A 20542-nucleotide genomic window follows, 5' to 3' on the forward strand; every position below is an offset into this window, starting at 1 on the left:
CATTTTCAGAAATTTAGACAAAAGGGTATATGTTATTGCTATGTAATTTTTCAATTAACCCAGATTGAAGTTATGTTTCTCAAGAATATTTCTCAACAAATGTTTCTTAACAATTCATGCATTTATTTCTTCTAGGCTGGACTATTGTAATTCATTATTATCAGGTTGTCCTAAAAGTTCCCTGAAAAGCCTTCAGTTAATTCAAAATGCTGCAGCTAGAGTACTGACAGGGACTAGAAGGAGAGAGCATATCTCACCCATATTGGCTTCTCTTCATTGGCTCCCTGTTAATTCTAGAATAGCAGATAACCCGTAAGTTGGAGAGGAAATGGCATCTCACTAATTTAGAAGATCTTCACTTAGCCTGGAAAAAGAGTCTGTTGCTCTATAAAAAAGCCCTCCGTAAAGCTAGGACATCTTCTACTCATCACTAATTGAAGAAAATAAGAACAACCCCAGGTTTCTTTTCAGCACTGTAGCCAGGCTGACAAGAGTCAGAGCTCTATTGAGCTGAATATTCCATTAACTTTAACTAGTAATGACTTCATGACTTTCTTTGCTAACAAAATTTTAACTATTAGAGAAAAAATTACTCATAACCATCCCAAAGACGTATCGTTATCTTTGGCTGCTTTCAGTGATGCCGGTATTTGGTTAGACTCTTTCTCTCCGATTGTTCTGTCTGAGTTATTTTCATTAGTTACTTCATCCAAACCATCAACATGTTTATTAGACCCCATTCCTACCAGGCTGCTCAAGGAAGCCCTACCATTATTTAATGCTTCGATTTTAAATATGATCAATCTATCTTTGTTAGTTGGCTATGTACCACAGGCTTTTAAGGTGGCAGTAATTAAACCATTACTTAAAAAGCCATCACTTGACCCAGCTATCTTAGCTAATTATAGGCCAATCTCCAACCTTCCTTTTCTCTCAAAAATTCTTGAAAGGGTAGTTGTAAAACAGCTAACTGATCATCTGCAGAGGAATGGTCTATTTGAAGAGTTTCAGTCAGGTTTTAGAATTCATCATAGTACAGAAACAGCATTAGTAAAGGTTACAAATGATCTTCTTATGGCCTCGGACAGTGGACTCATCTCTGTGCTTGTTCTGTTAGACCTCAGTGCTGCTTTTGATACTGTTGACCATAAAATTTTATTACAGAGATTAGAGCATGCCATAGGTATTAAAGGCACTGCGCTGCGGTGGTTTGAATCATATTTGTTTAATAGATTACAATTTGTTCATGTAAATGGGGAATCTTCTTCACAGACTAAAGTTAATTATGGAGTTCCACAAGGTTCTGTGCTAAGACCAATTTTATTCACTTTATACATGCTTCCCTTAGGCAGTATTATTAGACGGTATTGCTTAAATTTTCATTGTTACGCAGAGATACCCAGCTTATCTATCCATGAAGCCAGAGGACACACACCAATTAGCTAAACTGCAGGATTGTCTTACAGACATAAAGACATGGATGACCTCTAATTTCCTGCTTTAAACTCAGATAAATCTGAAGTTATTGTACTTGGCCCCACAAATCTTAGAAACATGGTGTCTAACCAGATCCTTACTCTGTATGGCATTACCCTGACCTCTAGTAATACTGTGAGAAATCTTGGAGTCATTTTGATCAGGATAATGTCATTCAAAGCGCATATTAAACAAATATGTAGACTGCTTTTTTGCATTTACGCAATATCTCTAAAATCAGAAAGGTCTTGTCTCAGAGTGATGCTGAAAAACTAATTCATGCATTTATTTCCTCTAGGCTGGACTATTGTAATTCATTATTATCAGGTTGTCCTAAAAGGTCCCTAAAAAGCCTTCAGTTAATTCAAAATGCTGCAGCTAGAGTACTGATGGGGACTAGAAGGAGAGAGCATATCTCACCCATTTTGGCCTCTCTTCATTGGCTTCCTGTTAATTCTAGAATATAATTTAAAATTCTTCTTCTTACTTATAAGGTTTTGAATAATCAGGTCCATCTTATCTTAGGGACCTCGTAGTACCATATCACCCCAATAGAGCGCTTCGCTCTCAGATTGCAGGCTTACTTGTATTTCCTAGGGTTTGTAAGAGTAGAATGGGAGGCAGAGCCTTCAGCTTTCAGGCTCCTCTCCTGTGGAACCAGCTCCCAATTCAGATCAGGGAGACAGACACCCTCTCTACTTTTAAGATTAGGCTTAAAACTTTCCTTTTTGCTAAAGCTTATAGTTAGGGCTGGATCAGGTGACCCTAAACCATCCCTTAGTTATGCTGCTATAGACGTAGACTGCTGGGGGGTTCCTATGATGCACTGTTTCTTTCTCTTTTTGCTCTGTATGCACCACTCTGCATTTAATCACTAGTGATCGATCTCTGCTCCCCTCCACAGCAGGTCTTTTCCTGGTTCTCATCCTCAGCCCCAACCAGATCCCAGCAGAAGACTGCCCCTCCCTGAGCCTGGTTCTGCTGAGGTTTCTTCCTGTTAAAAGGGAGTTTTTCCTTCCCATTGTAGCCAAGTGCTTGCTCACAGGGGGTCGTTTTGACCGTTGGGGTTTTACATAATTGTTGTATGGCCTTGCCTTGCAATATAGAGCGCCTTGGGGCAGCTGTTTGTTGTGATTTGGCGCTATATAAAAAAAAATTGATTGATTGATTGATTGAGTGTTTCTTTGTCTTTTTGCTCTGTATGCACCACTCTGCATTTAATCATTAGTGATTGATCTCTGCTCTCTTCCACAGCATGTCTTTTTCCTGATTCTCTCCCCTCAGTCCCAACCAGTCCAGGCAGAAGACTGCCCCTCCCTGAGCCTGGTTCTGCTGGAGGTTTCTTCCTGTTAAAAGGGAGTTTTTCCTTCCCACTGTCGCCAAGTGCTTGCTCACAGGGGGTCGTTCTGACCTTTGGGGTTTTTCTGTAATTATTGTATGGCTTTTTCCTTGCAATATAAAGCACCTTGGGGCGACTGTTGTGATTTGGTGCTATATAAATAAAATTGATTTGATTTGAATAGATTTGTTCACTGCAGTTTTAAAACTCTGAGAAACAGAACCTGAGGTTAGTGACAAATTAATAATTGTCAGCACAGTTGATCAAAGTGTAGCCCGCAGGTCATTAAATAGTTTAGTTGGCATTGGGTCAAAAAGACAAGTTGTGCTTTTTGCAGAGTTCATGAGTTGCAACAGCATAACCAGTGAAATAGGACTAAATGTGGTAAGTGTCACTATCCTAGCAGAGATGGCACATGTTTAAACAATTTTAGATCTTGTAACATGTGACCTGTACTTGTATTACATTACATCTGGTCTGACAAAAATCCACTGATAGTTGCAAATTAAATGTATTTTTTTATATGATTAACATCCAATATCAAATTAACTTCACTGCAGTGAATGACCGATGGACTGCATGCATCTGTGCAGTCTGCTCCTTTAACCTTTTTAAAAGTAAAAAGTAGGTCCCTTTGGCTTCTTCCATGTTTTCACTCAGGGTCGTCACAGCAGATTTGAGGTGGATCTGCATGTTGAATTGGCAGAAGTTTTACATGGGATGCCCTTCCTGATGTAACTCCACATTACAAGAAACAATGTGGTAAGGGGTGAGGTTTGACCCGAGAACCTTCTGCACTGAAAACAACTTCAGTGCACACTATTTGGTTTCCACCCCATGATCCATAGAAATTACATCACATTACCTCAGATAATAGCAAGCTTGTGCGAACACAAGTGTCTGTGTAAAAGGAGTTTTCCACTCTTTATGTCAGACATGGAGGCCCAAGAAGACACATTTGAAAGAAAAAAGAAGTCATTGTGCATCTCTGGCTCAGCTTTGTGTGCACTAAATACTCCATAGTTCTATGTACAAAGTAAACAAGAAAAACAGTCCATCACTATTGTCATGGAGCAGACTTTGACATCACTGCAAAAGCACTGGGTGAGCTTGGCTACATTTTCTTTCCAGCCTGCAAACCTTATTTTGGCTGTTTATTAAATCAGATTGTTGGAAACTGTGCAATGGCTTTCTTAACGGTTTGCATTGTTGTGGACTTTAAAAGTTATAAGCTGCTTATTTTCTCAGTAATCATGCATTAAGTGGAACTAACAGATGAAGCTACCGACACCTTCTAAAAGTGCTAACGCTGTTGGCATACAATATATGTTATGTGGGCCGCTGAAGAGGAGGTACTGCTGGCCCACCACCACCAGAGGGCGCCCTGCTTGGAGTGCGGGCTCCAAGCACGAGAGGGCGCCAGACCCAGAACAAGTGACAGCTGTCACTCATCCTCAGCACCAGCTGTCACTCATTCATCATCATCATCATCACCATAAAGGCCGGACTGCAACTCCACCTCCTCGCCGAGAAATCAACTACCGAAGAGGTAATTTTCTCTGCTGACTCATATCGTTGAGTGATAATCTGAACTTCTTTTGCAGCCGTTATCCTGTGGTGTTCGTCCTTATCTGTGGGATTGGCGTTTGGTGTGACAGCGACGGCTTCGCGTCACACCCCAAACCAGATAAGTGGTTTAAACAGGAGCTGCACGAGTGTGTGATTGGAGGTGGAGGTGCTCCCTCCTAACTGAGTGCAGACTGTGGATTACTGAGTGTGCGAATTCACACTCATCCAGAACTGTTTTTGTTTTCTGCCAGCAGTACCAGGGTCGACAGCCGAAGACAGAGGCCACCTGGGGACTCGGGACTTGGCGGCTCCGGTGTTCTTCAGACCGTTGGTGGTGGAAGCCGTGTGGGACGCGGCTCATCTCTCGTCGGGGGTCTTCTATCTTCGAGCCTGCCCACACGTCACCTGGTGCTAATTGACTTTACTGATCTTGTGTGTTTAGTTGTGTGTTGTCACAACATTAAATTGTTACTTTTTGGCTTATTCATTGTCCGTTCCTTTGCGCCCCCTGTTGTGGGTCCGTGCTATGACACCTTCCCAACAGGATTTCTCGGCCATTCGTCATGGATCCCGAGGGGCGTCAACCCGAGCTTGAACGGCCAATGGAAGAGCCAGGAGAGCAGGCGTCAGCGGGAGGCGTGTTGAGTGAGCTGCAGCAGATCTTAACCGCCTTCACGGCTCAGCTGGATTTAGTGACCGAGCAGAATGTTCTCCTTAACCGGAGGGTGGAGGCTCTCACACGCCAGGGTGGAAGCGCGTGATCAGGGCGCTGCTGCAGCCACTCCTCTTGCTGGTCCTGGGCCTGTAACAGACGTTCCACTGGTCGTTCAACGACCCCCCCCCCCCCCCCCCCACCCCCACCGTCCCCTGAAGCATACATAAGCCCTCCGGAACCATACGGAGGGTGTGTTGAGACGTGCGCAGACTTCCTTATGCAGTGTTCGCTCGTTTTTTCACAGCGTCCTGTCATGTACGAGTCAGACGCCAGCCGGGTGGCTGATGTTATTAATCTGCTTCGAGGAGAGGCACGTGCCTGGGCTACGGCGCTTTGGGAGCAGAATTCACGGCTCCTAACGTCTTATGCTGGGTTTGTACGGGAGTTCAAACAAGTTTTTGACCATCCCAACAGAGGCGAGACCGCTTCGAGCGTGCTGCTGTCAATGAGACAGGGGCGTCGCAGCGCAGCCGTGTATGCAGTCGACTTTTGCATCGCGGCAGCGAGGTCCAGCTGGAATAACGTTGCGCTCCGCGCCGCCTTCGTAAATGGACTGTCTCCAGTCCTGAAGGAGCACCTGCTGGCTAAGGAGGAACTGCGGGATTTTGACGGGCTTGTCGATTTGGTTATACGCTTAGACAACCGTTTGAATAAGCATCGTTGGGAGCAGGCCGGGGGGCGTGACCGGGCACGAGCCGTCCCTCCCCCTTCCGGTTCCAAAAGGGTGACATCGTCTCCACGCTTCACTGCCAGAGAGCTCCGTGTGGCTACAGCTCCCCCTGCTGAGACACGAGCAGGGCCAAAGTAAAAACAAACGTCAGACAAAGGAGGCTGGCCCGCGGGGAGTGTTTTGTCTGCGGCTCTTGTGAGCATATGCAGAAGGACTGCCCCAAAACGGTCAAACTACAACGCCCGTCCTTAGAAACTGGGCTAAGGGTGGGCCATAACACGCACGCGGGGAAATCCCGCAAAGCTGCACGAATCCCAGTGACAATCCTTTGTGGGGATCTAACCCTTCACGCCCCAGCACTGGTAGACACAGGGTCGGAAGGGAATCTGCTGGATAGCAGATGGGCAAAGGAAGTAGGGCTCCCCCTGGTGGCTCTTCCGGCACCATTGCAGGTGCGAGCACTAGATGGCACCCTGCTTCCATTAATCACACATCAGACACAGCCAGTGACCTTGGTTGTGTCTGGAAATCACAGGGAGGAGATAGTGTTCCATGTAACACCTTCTACCTCCCGAGTGATTTTGGGATTTCCATGGATGGTGAAGCACAATCCCCGGATAGATTGGCCGTCCGGGGTTGTGACGCAGTGGAGCGAAACCTGCCACCGGGAGTGTTTAGGATCCTCGGTTCCTCCCGGCGTGACGGCTAATGAGGAGGTTAAAGTTCCCCCCAATCTATCGGCGGTGCCAAAGGAGTACCACGATCTTGCTGACGTCTTCAGCAAAGATCTGGCGCTCACTCTTCCCCCGCACCGACCGTACGATTGTGCCATCGATTTGGTCCCGGGCGCTGAGTACCCGTCCAGTAGGTTGTACAACCTCTCACGTCCGGAACGCGAATCAATGGAGACCTACATCTGGGACTCTTTAGCTGCCGGGCTGATCCGGAACTCCACCTCCCCGATGGGTGCTGGTTTCTTTTTTGTGGGCAAAAAGGATGGCGGACTCCGTCCATGTATTGATTACAGAGGGCTGAACGAGATCACGGTTCGCAACCGATACCCGTTACCTCTGTTGGATTCAGTGTTCACGCCCCTGCATGGAGCCCAAATTTTCACAAAATTGGATCTTAGAAACGCGTACCACCTGGTTCGGATCCGGAAGGGAGACGAATGGAAGACGGCATTTAACACCCCGTTAGGTCACTTTGAGTACCTGGTCATGCCGTTTGGCCTCACTAACACCCCCGCGACGTTCCAAGCTTTGGTAAATGACGTCTTGCGGGACTTCCTGCATCGGTTCATCTTCATATATCTGGACGATATACTCATCTTTTCCCCGGACCCTGAGACCCATGTCCAGCATGTACGTCAGGTCCTACAGCGGTTGTTGGAGAACCGGCTGTTTGTGAAGGGCGAGAAGTGCGAGTTCCACCGCACTTCTTTGTCCTTCTTGGGGTTCATCATCTCCTCCAACTCCGTCGCCCCTGATCCGGCCAAGGTTGCGGCGGTGAGAGATTGGCCCCAACCAACAAGCCGCAGGAAACTGCAGCAGTTCCTCGGCTTTGCAAATTTCTACAGGAGGTTCATTAAAGGCTACAGTCAGGTAGTTAGCCCCCTGACTGCCCTGACCTCCACCAAGGTCCCCTTCACCTGGTCGGATCGGTGCGAAGCCGCGTTCAAGGAGTTGAAACGCCGGTTCTCGACGGCACCAGTTCTGGTGCAGCCTGATCCTGATCGCCAGTACATAGTGGAAGTGGACGCCTCTGACTCAGGGATAGGAGCCGTGCTGTCCCAGAGCGTGGAGGTTGATAAGGTTCTCCATCCTTGTGCCTATTTTTCCCGCAGGTTGACCCCAGCTGAACGGAACTATGACGTCGGCAATCGGGAGCTCCTCGCGGTGAAGGAGGCTCTTGAAGAGTGGAGACACCTGCTGGAGGGGGCGTCGTTGCCTTTCACGGTTTTCACGGACCATCGGAACCTGGAGTACATCCAGACCGCCAAGCGGCTGAACCCCAGGCAAGCCCGCTGGTCTCTGTTCTTCGGGCGCTTTGACTTCCGAATCACGTACTGCCCCGGGACCAAAAACCAAAAATCGGATGCATTGTCCCGGGTGCACGAAGAAGAAGCCAAGGCGGGGCTGTCGAACCCCACCGAGACCATCATCCCCGAGTCCACTGTCGTGGCCTCCCTCACCTGGGACGTGGAGAAGACCGTCCGGGAGGCCCTGGCAAGGAGCCCGGACCCGGGGACCGGCCCCAAGAACAGAATGTACGTCCCACCAGAGGCAAGGGCTGCCGTATTGGACTTCTGTCACGGATCCAAGCTCTCCTGTCATCCCGGGGTGCGTAGGACCGTGGCAGTGGTCCAGCAGCGCTTCTGGTGGGCGTCCCTGGAAACCGACGTTCGGGACTACGTCCAGGCCTGTACCATCTGCGCCACGGGTAAGGCAGACCATCGGAGGACCTCGGGACTCCTCCAACCCCTGCCGGTGCCTCACCGCCCCTGGTCTCACATCAGCCTGGACTTCATCACGGGCCTCCCGCTGTCCCAGGGCAACACCATCATTCTCACGATAGTGGACCGGTTCTCCAAGGCGGCCACTTCATGGCCCTCCCGAAGCTCCCGATGGCCCAGGAGACGGCAGACCATCTGATACCATCGGACATTGTATCAGATCATGGTCCCCAGTTCTCTTCGCAGGTTTGGAAGAGTTTCTGTAAGGAGCTGGGGGCCACCGTGAGTCTCTCGTCCGGGTACCACCCCCAGACAAACGGCCAGGCAGAGCGGGTTAACCAGGAGTTGGAACAGGCCCTTCGCTGCGTCACCTCCGCGCACCCGGCGGCCTGGAGTCACCATCTGGCCTGCATCGAGTATGCCCATAACAGCCAAGTCTCGTCTGCTACCGGCCTCTCCCCTTTTCAGGCATGTTTGGGGTACCAGCCCCCATTGTTCCCGCTGGTGGAGGGAGAGGTCGGTGTGCCCTCGGTCCAGGCCCACCTCAGGAGGTGCCGCCGGGTGTGGCGGACCACCCGCTCTGCCCTGTTAAAGGCCCGGACGAGGGCCAAGACCCATGCGGACCGCCGGCATTCCCCGGCCCCCACATACCAGCCCGGGCAGGAAGTGTGGCTCTCGACAAAGGACATCCCTCTCTGTGTGGACTCCCCAAAATTGAAGGACAGATTCATAGGACCCTTAGAATCCTCAAGATCATCAACCCGGCCGCAGTGAAGCCCCAACTCCCAGCTTCACTGCGGATCCACCCTGTGTTTCATGTGTCCCGTCTCAAACCACACCACACCTCGCCCCTCTGTGCTCCGGGACCTACGCCGCCTCCTGCCCGGCTCATTGACGGGGAGCCTGCTTGGACAGTCCGCAGGCTCCTGGACATCCGTCGTAAGGGCCGGGGGTTCCAATATCTGGTGGACTGGGAGGGGTATGGACCTGAAGAACGCTCCTGGGTGAAGAGCAGCTTCATCCTGGACCCGGCCCTCCTGGCCGATTTTTACAAGAGACACCCGGACAAGCCTGGTCGGACGCCAGGAGGCGCCCATTGAGCGGGGGGTCCTGTTATGTGGGCTGCTGAAGAGGAGGTATTGCTGGCCCACCACCACCAGAGGGCGCCCTGCTTGGATTGCAGGCTCCAAGCACGAGAGGGCGCCAGACCCAGAACAAGTGACAGCTGTCACTCATCCTCAGCACCAGCTGTCACTCATTCATCATCATCATCATCACCATAAAGGCCGGACTGCAACTCCACCTCCTCGCCGAGAAATCAACTACCGAAGAGGTAATTTTCTCTGCTGACTCATATCGTTGAGTGATAATCTGAACTTCTTTTGCAGCCGTTATCCTGTGGTGTTCGTCCTTATCTGTGGGACTGGCGTTTGGTGTGACAGCGACGGCTTCGCCTCACACCCCAAACCAGATAAGTGGTTTAAACAGGAGCTGCACGAGTGTGTGATTGGAGGTGGAGGTGCTCCCTCCTAACTGAGTGCAGACTGTGGATTACTGAGTGTGCGAATTCACACTCATCCAGAACTGTTTTTGTTTTCTGCCAGCAGTACCAGGGTCGACAGCCGAAGACAGAGGCCACCTGGGGACTCGGGACTTGGCGGTTCCAGTGTTCTTCAGACCGTTGGTGGTGGAAGCCGTGTGGGACGCGGCTCATCTCTCGTCGGGGGTCTTCTATCTTCGAGCCTGCCCACACGTCACCTGGTGCTAACTGACTTTACTGATCTTGTGTGTTTAGTTGTGTGTTGTCACAACATTAAATTGTTACTTTTTGGCTTATTCATTGTCCGTTCCTTTGCGCCCCCTGTTGTGGGTCCGTGCTACGACACCTTCCCAACAATATATATACAATACAAAATCACTCAGCATGAATATTGCAGCACAGACGTCTTAGAAGATCAGTTAGGACATTTCATCACAACATCCGTATTATTCCAGGTGTTTGTAAAAAAAATACTCAAAATAGTGTCCACTTGATGTTGCTGCTGGCTGTTGTGTTGTTGCTGTGTCTGAGTTACGGTTGGACAGTAGGAGAGGAGGAGTCACCGGACTCAGCTGCAGTCACTCAAAGTGACCAACGCCCACAATTATACAGAACTTTATTACCTAAAATGTCTTAAAATAAAGAAATGAGAATCTATAGAGACCAAAACTGTTTTTGTACCAGGCTGTAAACATGTCTATTTCTGCCCTAAAGTTGGACATTTTAACATGGACTCCTATGATAATGCGCTCTCTTTTGGAGACAACATCAAGCAGACAGTCAAGGAACTGCAACATTTTTACACTTCATTGACATCATAAAAGTTTACCACTTGGACCCAATGCATGTTCCCTCATCACAACAAGGTTGGTGTCCTATTTTTTCTCGAGTATGTGGCACTGCAGTACTTTTTCTGTTGTAGGTCTGTTGCTCACACGTTGGTGGATTTGTCATTCTGTGGATGTCGCATGTTGTGGATTCTGTACTGAGACTGTGTTTTTTGCTTATCGGTGGTAACGCTGATGCTGCATTGTGACAGCAGTGTTTGTAAATGTGGTGAATGGACATTATAAATGATGTTGCATTCAGCATGATAGATGAAACATCTGATCTTGTCTCCATCAGATATGACAGTGTGGTGGCGACTATACCTTCCAGCATGGACAGCAGCATGACCACCATGTCTTTCTGCAGATCCATCAGCTCCTTCAGCAGCTCTATTTGACTGGAGTCCTAAAAGCAGACAAATCACAAGCTGCAGCTGGCAGTTCCTTTATTACATCATGTTCCTGTGCCATGAAAATGAGAAGGTGCAAAGAAGATGTCCTTAAAAATGGGTCTCTGTTTGATTCTGCAAGTCTCTCTCGCTGTCTCGGTATGTCTCCCTGTTTGTGTCTATATTTCTTTCTCCCTGCAGGAACATCCTGTTGGTTTCATTTAATTTGCTATGTGGTGATGCAGAGAGGTAAAATGTCAAAAAGCTTCACTATCCAAATACTTATGGACCCATGTTTGTGTGTGAACACTCTTTCATACTCAGTGAGCAGAGCTGAACAGGATTAATTGGTTTTGTGACTGACTTCATTCCACCTTCAGATCTTCTTACAGTTCTGATTTCTTTGGATCAGTGAACGCACGTTCACATTCATGTGATCAGACTTTCACTTCCACAGACAGATGAAGGAGTCTGTCCAAAGGTCTGAGCCTGTCAGTCCTGGCTCTGAACGTCTCCGTGACTCACTCTGAGACAACTTCATCTGCATGTGAGCAAAGACGTGGAGAAAACCAACCACCGCGTCCCACAGACGACTGTGAGCCAAACTCTGCTGGTTGCCGGTGCACGGACCCTGTACGATCACATGACAGCACTCAGACCTCTGGCTCTGCAGAACGTCCTCACTGTGACCTCCTGCACTGGATTCTCATACCTGGATGTACTCAGTAAGCGTGTTAAACACCTGCTTGGCCACATTTATCGCTTTGGAGAAATTCCTCTGGCCCTGCTCGTCGATGACCTCTTTTCCTGAGTAATACCAGTAGAAATCACTGATAGATCTGGAGGGACAGGGACAACAGGAAGTGACAAGTCAACAGGACAAATCAGTTATATGAGAACATGCTGAAGAAAAACACTCATCGCTTTAAAACCACAATGATGGTCAAAAATGCAGCATTAAGGAATAGACACTTCTAAAACTAGATCTTATTTGTGTTCTTTTAGGGCCTGATTTATATAGTTTATCCCGTACAGTCTAAACCACATCGCACAAGGACATCTGGGCTGTGTCAGATTACATGCTGTGTAAATAGCAAAGTGAGGGGCAGTGTGCAAAGGGATTGAATTTAGTCAGCTAATTAATCATGGTTGTAATATGAAATAAACCCATCTCTTGTGTTCTTTCAAAGGCAGGTGCCACCGAAAACGGTGCATCACTATTCAGATGTCAAAACCTGTGGTTGAATTATCAAATTTTCACTTTCCAGCCAAATTTGAGCTGCCAGTGGGTTGCACCGTGATTTAAGAGGTTTTAGTTTGTCATCTGATGGTTAATAATCACATTATTCCCTTTGATTGGTTTTGGGTGTACAGAGTCAGTCTGCAGACGAGTGTCAGGGGGTGATTTTAGGACTTTGTATAATTTGTTATGAAATAATGCTGAATTTATGTGGAAATGATTGTTGTACAGAAGCTTCACACATCTGTCGCTGAGATAGCTGATGACTGGAGGTGAAGTTTTAAGCAGAAACGAGGTGATAATCACTTAACGCCGTTTGTTTCCAACTGACTTCCGCGTCAGAGGAAGGCTGTCAATCAAACCTTGCTCTCTAGACGGCCAATCACAGCAGAGCCAGTGCCGACATGGTTCCCTCCCCCATAGTGCCATAAGCTTCAAGCGAGGCGAGCCAGGAATTCTCTGCGCGCAAGCAGAAATAAACTTTGCGCAAGCAGAAATCAAGTTCAAGCAGGCAGGGGGAGCGCTGGTCCTCACGCGCAGCACCTTTGCATCTGCGCGCAGAGATAATTTGCGCATGCGGAGTGATTATTTGCTCGCGTGCAGTTAATATCTACGTGTGAATGCATTTTTTACTGCGAGGGCTTTTGTCACTGATCTGACGCCATAGGACACCAAAGTTATATTGGTGAGTAAACGGCCATATTTTATGCTAGATATGAGGTCCAGGTTGTTAAAAGCGGCATTTTTCCTTTAATTTGGGTTGTCTTATATATATGTGTTTCTCCAGTGATTTCAAACAAGCAGGCAGCTGTTGATTCATGAGGAATAACATGAAGATGCTCAGCTGAACGAAATACAGGTAAGTTACTCCTCCTATGTTCTGTATAAAACCTGTGTAACCTCTTAATTTTACTGTCTGAGTGACACAACTTAGAGAAATAAGTCAAAAGTTATCATCCTTAAACTCAACTGAAAGCAATCTCTACAACTTGATATAAATTAATTAAAAAGATAAAATCCATCTTCCTGATGAAGTGGTGTAGAGGAGGATTTTCTTCAAAAGAGACCTAAATGTTCAGCTGAAATTTGCACAAATTACATCTGAGATGAAGCCTAGATTTGATGTTTGGTGAAAGAAACTTTTGTATTTCTTCATAATTGATGTAAATAAAGTCCAAAACATATTCAGTGACTTGGAAATGTTCATGTTTCCATCCCCTGACTTGTCTGAAGAAAACTGGTAATAAAACGGATTATTATTTACAGGTTTTATCCAGTTTTAGAGATTTATTTTCAGTTTGAGTTTGACGAAATTTTTATAAATTTTTATTCTTTATATTTTTTGTATTTCTTGTATTTGAAATGGCATTAACAAATTAAAATGTGTGAAATACCAAGTGTTCCAATACTTTTGGTGGGCACTGTATCCTAACCTCATGATGAGTGCAAAAATGAGTGTGGTATTATTACTGTTTTGTTTAAGAATGTTTAATTTTCATTGCTGCTGCACTTTGTGTCAAATCATATTCATATCATACTTGTATATCATATTGATATGACAATATTGAGATATGATAATTTGGCCATATTGTACAGCCCTACTGTCATCTAGCTGAAAACTTTACATATTAATTTACATCTACATTTAAAAAAGCTTAAAGTGGCAAGGGGGTAAGAGGCCTGTAATTAGAGGGTTCTGGGGGCGGAGCCCCCCCAGATGCTGAATGGTTTTAGCCATGTTAATGCTCCCCTGAAGCATATGCTCAAAAAACCTGGGGACCAACTTCAGATGTAGAGACACTGCCTTGTCATGGATAGACCGTAATGAGCATGTTTTTGATAATGGCAGGAATTCGGACTGTCTGGAGAATATACACGCAATCATGGGGAGAACATGTGAACTCCACATAGAAGGAACAAAGCATGGTGGATTGAACCCCAGAACTTCTTCTGTGAGGGCAAGAGTGCTAACCACTTAGCCACTATGCTGGCCTGACGACACAAAAGCATGGCTCAAAATCTCAGCATTAGTTTCTGACAAAACTGGTCTAATCTTTGCAATATTTCACACATGGTTACGTCCAGCCATTTCTACTCCTCTAATATTTGTATCAAAAGAGAGCAACTCATCAAGAATTGCAAGATGCTTAACAGCATCACTGAGGTTAATCACGCAATCACCCACAGTCTCAGTCTCAACAGTATTAAGTAAGACGACATCAAACCCCTTACTGCAACCAGACAGCTCTCAATCTTTCCAAAGTGACAACATACAAGTGTTTCATGCTGACAGTGGCACACACAAATGCAGATCTGAACGTTCAACAGAAAGCCATGGCTAGTCCTCCCAAATGGTGATAAATACAGGAAAAGGATGGGCCAAAAACAGACCCCTGAAGGACACCATGTTCAACAGCTGATGGCTCCTTGGGAAAGACCACCCAAATCTGCACTACTTGATAGTATTGAAAGCTCCAAGGACTGTTTGGTTTCAACAACTCCAGATGATGGTGCCCTCATCATCGATGGAATGGGTCTCCTACCCAGCATGCGGTTACAGCTTCACGTTTTGGAGAACTTGCTGATCAAATATTGAGTCGACTTATTCAGTTGATGAAGAAATAGTGCAATCGAGTGGATTTTTTCACTGACAGATATCCATCCATCAGCATAAAAAGTGCTGAGAGGGAATGTCGTGGTGATGATGGGAGACAGACATTTTGCATCTATAACAGGGATCAGTAAACACCAATGCAGTGGAAAAAATTCCTCGCAAATGGGAAAAACAAAGAGGCCCTTGTGGAATTTCTCTTCATGGAGTGGAAGAATGGCAATTTGGTGCACTTACAAGTGACATTAGCATTTTCATTGCTCATGGATCAGAGTGTCATCAGCTGAATATTCACGAATCAGTTCTGTCAGTGCAGCTGACAGATGAGCTCGGCTGTGATCATGAAGAGGTAGACACACGTATCCTTCATTCCAAACATGCAAGCATACACACAGTAGCATTGTGTTCACAGTCCTGGATACAGACGTGGCATATCACAGCTCTGTCTCTCAACCAGGACATTCATGCCCATTTGGACTTTGCCACAGGAGTAAAGAACAAAGCACATATAATAGATCTAACCAAGGTAGCATCAGAGTTAGGGCTGAAAGTGTCTGCTGCTATGATCGGTCTTCATACCTTCACTGGTTGTGATTCAACAAGTGCATTTTACGGGAAAGGCAAACGGAAAGCACTTTCCATTTTGACAGCATCAGAGGAGTTTACCAGTGCCTTCATTCAACTTGGTCATCAATTTAGCCCACCAGTGTCACTGACTGACTGCCTTGAAAGATTTGTCTGCCATCTCTATGGTATCGGACGGAATCAGCAATGCAAGATACAGAATCTTCTGTCTTGCATCATCTTCGCCATGTGAAACAGAGTATGCCTCCTACAAGGATGCTCTGATTCAGCACACATGGCGTGCCTCATACCAAGCTGCGATTTTTCGGCGCTCGCTACAGCCTGTCAGCAATCCCCCATCACCTGAGGATTATGATGGATTTTGTCAAACAATGAGCTGTCCATCAGATGGAAGGACAGAGCCCCCACCTCAGAATCTGTTCTGGAACTTGTAAGCTGCAAATGTGCGAAGGTTTTGCAGTGTCAGCTGTCGCAAGTCAGGTTTGTGTTGCATCCGATTCCTGTGTGCCTGTGTAAACTGTGTGAACATCACTGAAACCAGACCAGCGCAGCAGTTGCAAGAGGGTGATGACAGTGATGATGAGGATGATGTAGTGTTTGAGTAACAGACATCAAGAATTCTATCAAGAAACACAAAAAATTCCAGAAAGATGTAACTTTTAAACACTTCTTTATCCTCAGAGCAACAATTTTACCACTGATTACTTTTGACTGTTCACGAGTACAGCGTTTCTTCTGTACAGCGTTATACCAGGATTAATACTCAGAAGCATTTTTAATTTCATAATTACTAAACCCCATATCATTTGGACGTTAATCACTTGGAAGGTGTTGACACGTTATTGTAATAACATCAATATTGCTCTACAAGGTAGTAACAATATAGGAGCCCATAGATGTGTAATGTGAATCCATTATGAGGATAGAGAAGTTTAATTTCCAACTAAGTTCTATTTTTGTCAATAAACTTTCATTATGAACTTTCCAACTGATCTCTGTGATATACGTTATTAATCCTTTGGTATATAATATGATTATATTATGTGTATATCATTGCATAATTAATATATTTATTTTTCCATGACATAAACTTATTTTCTAGGCACATTTCCAGCTCAGCTTCAATCAATCAACTTTTTTCTTATATAGCGCCAAATCACAACAAACAGTTGCCCCAAGGCGCTCCATATTGTAAGGCAAGGCCATACAATAATTATAAAAAACCCCAACGGTCAAAACGACCCCCTATGAGCAAGCACTTGCAACAGTGGGAAGGAAAAACTCCCTTTTAACAGGAAGAAACCTCCAGCAGAACCAGCTCAGGGAGGGGCAGTCTTCTGCTGAGACTGGTTGGGGCCGAAGGAAAAAAACAGGAAAAAGACATGCCGTGAAGGGGGGCAGAGATCGATCACTAATGATTAAATGCAGAGTGATGCATACGGAGCAAAAAGAGAAAGTATAACAGTGCATCATGGGAACCCCCCCACAATCTACGTCTAAAGCAGCATACCAAGGGATGGTCCAGGGTCACCGATCCAGGCCCTAACTATAAGCCTTAGCGAAAAAGGAAAGTTTTAAGCCTAATCTTAAAGTAGAGAGGGTATCTGTCTCCCTGATCTGAATTGGAGCTGGTTCCACAGGAGAGGAGCCTGAAGCTGAAGGCTCTGCTCCCATTCTACTCTTACAAACCCTAGGAACTACAAGTAAGCCGCAGTCTGAGAGCGAAGCGCTCTAATGGGGTAATATGGTACTATGAGGTCCCTAAGATAAGATGGACCTGATTATTCAAAACCTTATAAGTAAGAAGAAGAATTTTAAATTCTATTCTAGAATTAACAGGAAGCCAATGAAGAGAGGCCAACACGGGTGAGATATGCTCCTCTCCTGCTAGTCCCCGTCAGTACTTAGCTGCAGCATTCTGAACCAACTGAAGGCTTTTAGGGAACTTTAGGGACAACCTGGATAATAATGAATTACAATAGTCCAGCCTAGAGGAAATAAATGCATATGAATTAGTTTTTCAGGCATCACTCTGAGACAAGACCTTTCTGATTGTAGAGATATTGCGTAAATGCAAAAAGGCAGTCCTACATATTTGTTTAATATGCGCTTTGAATGACATATCCTGATCAAAAATGACTCCAAGATTTCTCACAGTATTACTAGAGATCAGGGAAATGCCATCCAGAGTAACGATCTGGTTAGACACCATGCTTCTAAGATTTGTGGGGCCAGTTTTATCTGAGTTTTTATCTGAGTTTAAAAGCAGGAAATTAGAGGTCATCCATGTCTTTAAGTCTGTAAGACAATCCTGCAGTTTAGCTAATTGGTGTGTATCCTCTGGCTTCATGGATAGATAAAGCTGGGTATCATCTGCGTAACAATGAAAATTTAAGCAATACCGTCTAATAATACTGCCTAAGGGAAGCATGTATAAAGTGAATAAAATTGGTCCTAGCACAGAACCTTGTGGAACTCCATAATTAACTTAGGTCCGTGAAGAAGATTCCCCATTTACATGAACAAACTGTAATCTATTAGACAAATATGATTCAAACCACCGCAGCGCAGTGCCTTTAATACCTATGGCATGCTCTAATCTCTGTAATAAAATTTTATGGTCAACAGTATCAAAAGCAGCACTGAGGTCCAACAGAACAAGCACAGAGATAAGTCCACTGTCCGAAGCCATAAGAAGATCATTTGTAACCTTCACTAATGCTGTTTTCTGTACTATGATGAATTCTAAAACCTGACTGAAACTCTTCAAATAGACCATCCTCTGCAGGTGATCAGTAGCTGTTTTACAACTACCCTCTCAAGAATCTTTGAGAGAAAGGAAGGTTGGAAATTGGCCTATAATTAGCTAAGATAGCTGGGTCAAGTGATGACTTTTAAGTAATGTTTAATTACTGCCACCTTAAAGGCCTGTGGTACATAACCAACTAACAAAGATAGATTGATCATATTTAAGATTGAAGCATTAAATAATGGTAGGACTTCCTTGAGCAGCCTGGCAGGAATGGGGTCCAATAAACACGCCGATGGCCTGGACGAAGCAACCAATGAAAATAACTCAGACAGAACAACCGGAGAGAAAGAGTCTAACCAAATACCGGCATCACTGAAAGCAGCCAAAGATAACGATACATCTTTGGGATGGTTATGAGTAATTTTTTCTCTAATTTTGTTAGCAAAGAAAGTCATGAAGTCATTACTAGTTAAAGTTAATGGAATACTCAGCTCAATAGAGCTCTGACTCTTTGTCAGCTAGCTACAGTGCTGAAAAGAAACCTGAGGTTATTCTTATTTTCTTCAATTAGTGATGAGCTTGCGGCCTAAAAGGTATAGTTTGGACTATCTATGACTGAATGTTTTGGAGTTAGTGTTATTCAGAATTGTTCAAATGTTATACAATCCAAATGAGATGGTGTCACTGAATCACAAAGAATTCATGAGGATGAATCAAAGAGGTGTTTCACTCTTCCGAGAGACAATTTTATGTTAGTTGTAGATTCCTGCCAAAAAACAAAACAAAACAAAACAAAAAAAAAACAAATAAAAAAATTTAAAAACACAGAACAAAGTATTTTTTCCTAATTTTCCAGTGAAGTGTACACGTGGCTAACCTGCACTCTCAGAAGGTAGTCAACAGTAGAGATAATGATGTTCACCGTCGTATTGTTCCCTGTTTGAGTCCTCAGGTAGTTCTGGAAGTCTGAAATTACACATGGCAATAAAATGACACATCAAACATGAGATCTAACACCACACACACACACACACACACACACACACACACACACCACACACACACACACACACACACACACACACACCACACACACACACACACACACACGGCATTCTAACACTGAAAAGAATCCACACTCTACTAAAAACAATTATGACTAAAGAAGACTTTAAATATGATGACCACATTAAATACACACATCACACATTTGGTGTGTGTGTGTTTAAGGTCCATTGGGCAGTGTGCTTAATTCCCAAGATACTGTTGTGTGTTGGGGGGTGTGGCTGGACATTTTGGTGTTCTTTTCTTTTCTCCTGCTTTTCCACCTGCTCTCCAGGTGGCATGAAAACTGATTTGTCTGTGGAGAAGGTGCTGGCTGAAGAGTCCTCACCCTCATCAACATCATGTGCAGCACCTGTGAATGGTGCTCACGTGCAGCCTTAAAGACTTTCAGCTGAAGTAGATAATTGGATGGCGTTCTGCATTTAAGTCATGTGTGATTCAAGCAGAATTGCCGGGAACTCGACCTTGTGATGTTCGTTTGTGAGACGCTGAGGACCGCGCCTGGGTTTGACACATCGAGCCCGTGAAGGAGGAAGGGTGAGGGACACATGCTGTCAGCACACATCAGAGGTGATTAAGTGTTTGACTAATTGTTGAAAGTAACTTGGTATTTTCTTACGCAGTATATTTGAATTGTGATGAGAATTGTGCAGCTTGCTTCTCACTGCTGTGGCGTGCGAACAAGTGATCCTCCACTTGTTGTGAGAAGCTGCTCATTTGCATAAAGCTTAAAATACAGACCTGAATGTGTTGCTGATAGTGTGTGTCTTTTGAAGGATATTAGTTGTAACTGCTGACTTCCCTCACCTCTTCTATCCTTCGCAGAGAGTCGGTTTGTCGTGTCCACCTGGGGGGTGTTTGGCGGTGATAGTGAGTCCGGGAGCGCCGGGCTTCGATCCTTTTGGGCGCTGGAGAGCGTGCCAGCCTTCACTCCACCAGAAGGACGCTATTTTAGTTTTTACACTTTATTATGCACCAGCGGGTGAAATAAATAAATTGTTTTTGTTATTGGAACCGCTTTCTGGTTATTTTTAGCACTGGGTTCCGTCTGACGCAGGTCCGCTCCTCAACCCGCGTCAACACATAACAGTAGTTCCCGGCCATTCCATAATGGACCCAGCGGCAGAGGCGGTTCCTTTTGCCGAAAAAGTTCAAGAACACTTGGAGAAAATATGGGAGCAATTACAGCATCTCGCAAACCAAATTAAACAAACAGACGCCCGTGTTACAGAGCTTGCAGCGCAAGCCGTTCCGCTTCCTGCTGCTCCAGCTGCGGCACCATCGATACCGGTGCAGATAAGTCCGTCAC

General features: G+C 45.6%; 1 protein-coding gene across 3 annotated transcripts in view; it reads right to left on the bottom strand.

Moving 5' to 3' along the window:
* ryr2a (ryanodine receptor 2a (cardiac)) overlaps positions 1-20542 on the bottom strand; it is a 723597-nt gene that overhangs the window by 104265 nt on the left and 598790 nt on the right. For all 3 annotated transcript variants that reach the window (XM_034193918.1, XM_034193917.1, XM_034193919.1), the window contains 5 exons: positions 19046-19134; positions 14316-14317; positions 11693-11819; positions 11509-11611; positions 10916-10999 (listed from right to left, as the gene is read on the bottom strand). In XM_034193918.1, coding sequence (XP_034049809.1) covers positions 10916-10999; positions 11509-11611; positions 11693-11819; positions 14316-14317; positions 19046-19134 — 405 coding nt within the window. The remainder of the gene's footprint in view (positions 1-10915; positions 11000-11508; positions 11612-11692; positions 11820-14315; positions 14318-19045; positions 19135-20542) is intronic.

This window comes from Thalassophryne amazonica, chromosome 18 (genome assembly GCF_902500255.1).
Source record: "Thalassophryne amazonica chromosome 18, fThaAma1.1, whole genome shotgun sequence".
In the NCBI taxonomy this organism is placed as follows: Eukaryota; Metazoa; Chordata; class Actinopteri; order Batrachoidiformes; family Batrachoididae; genus Thalassophryne; species Thalassophryne amazonica.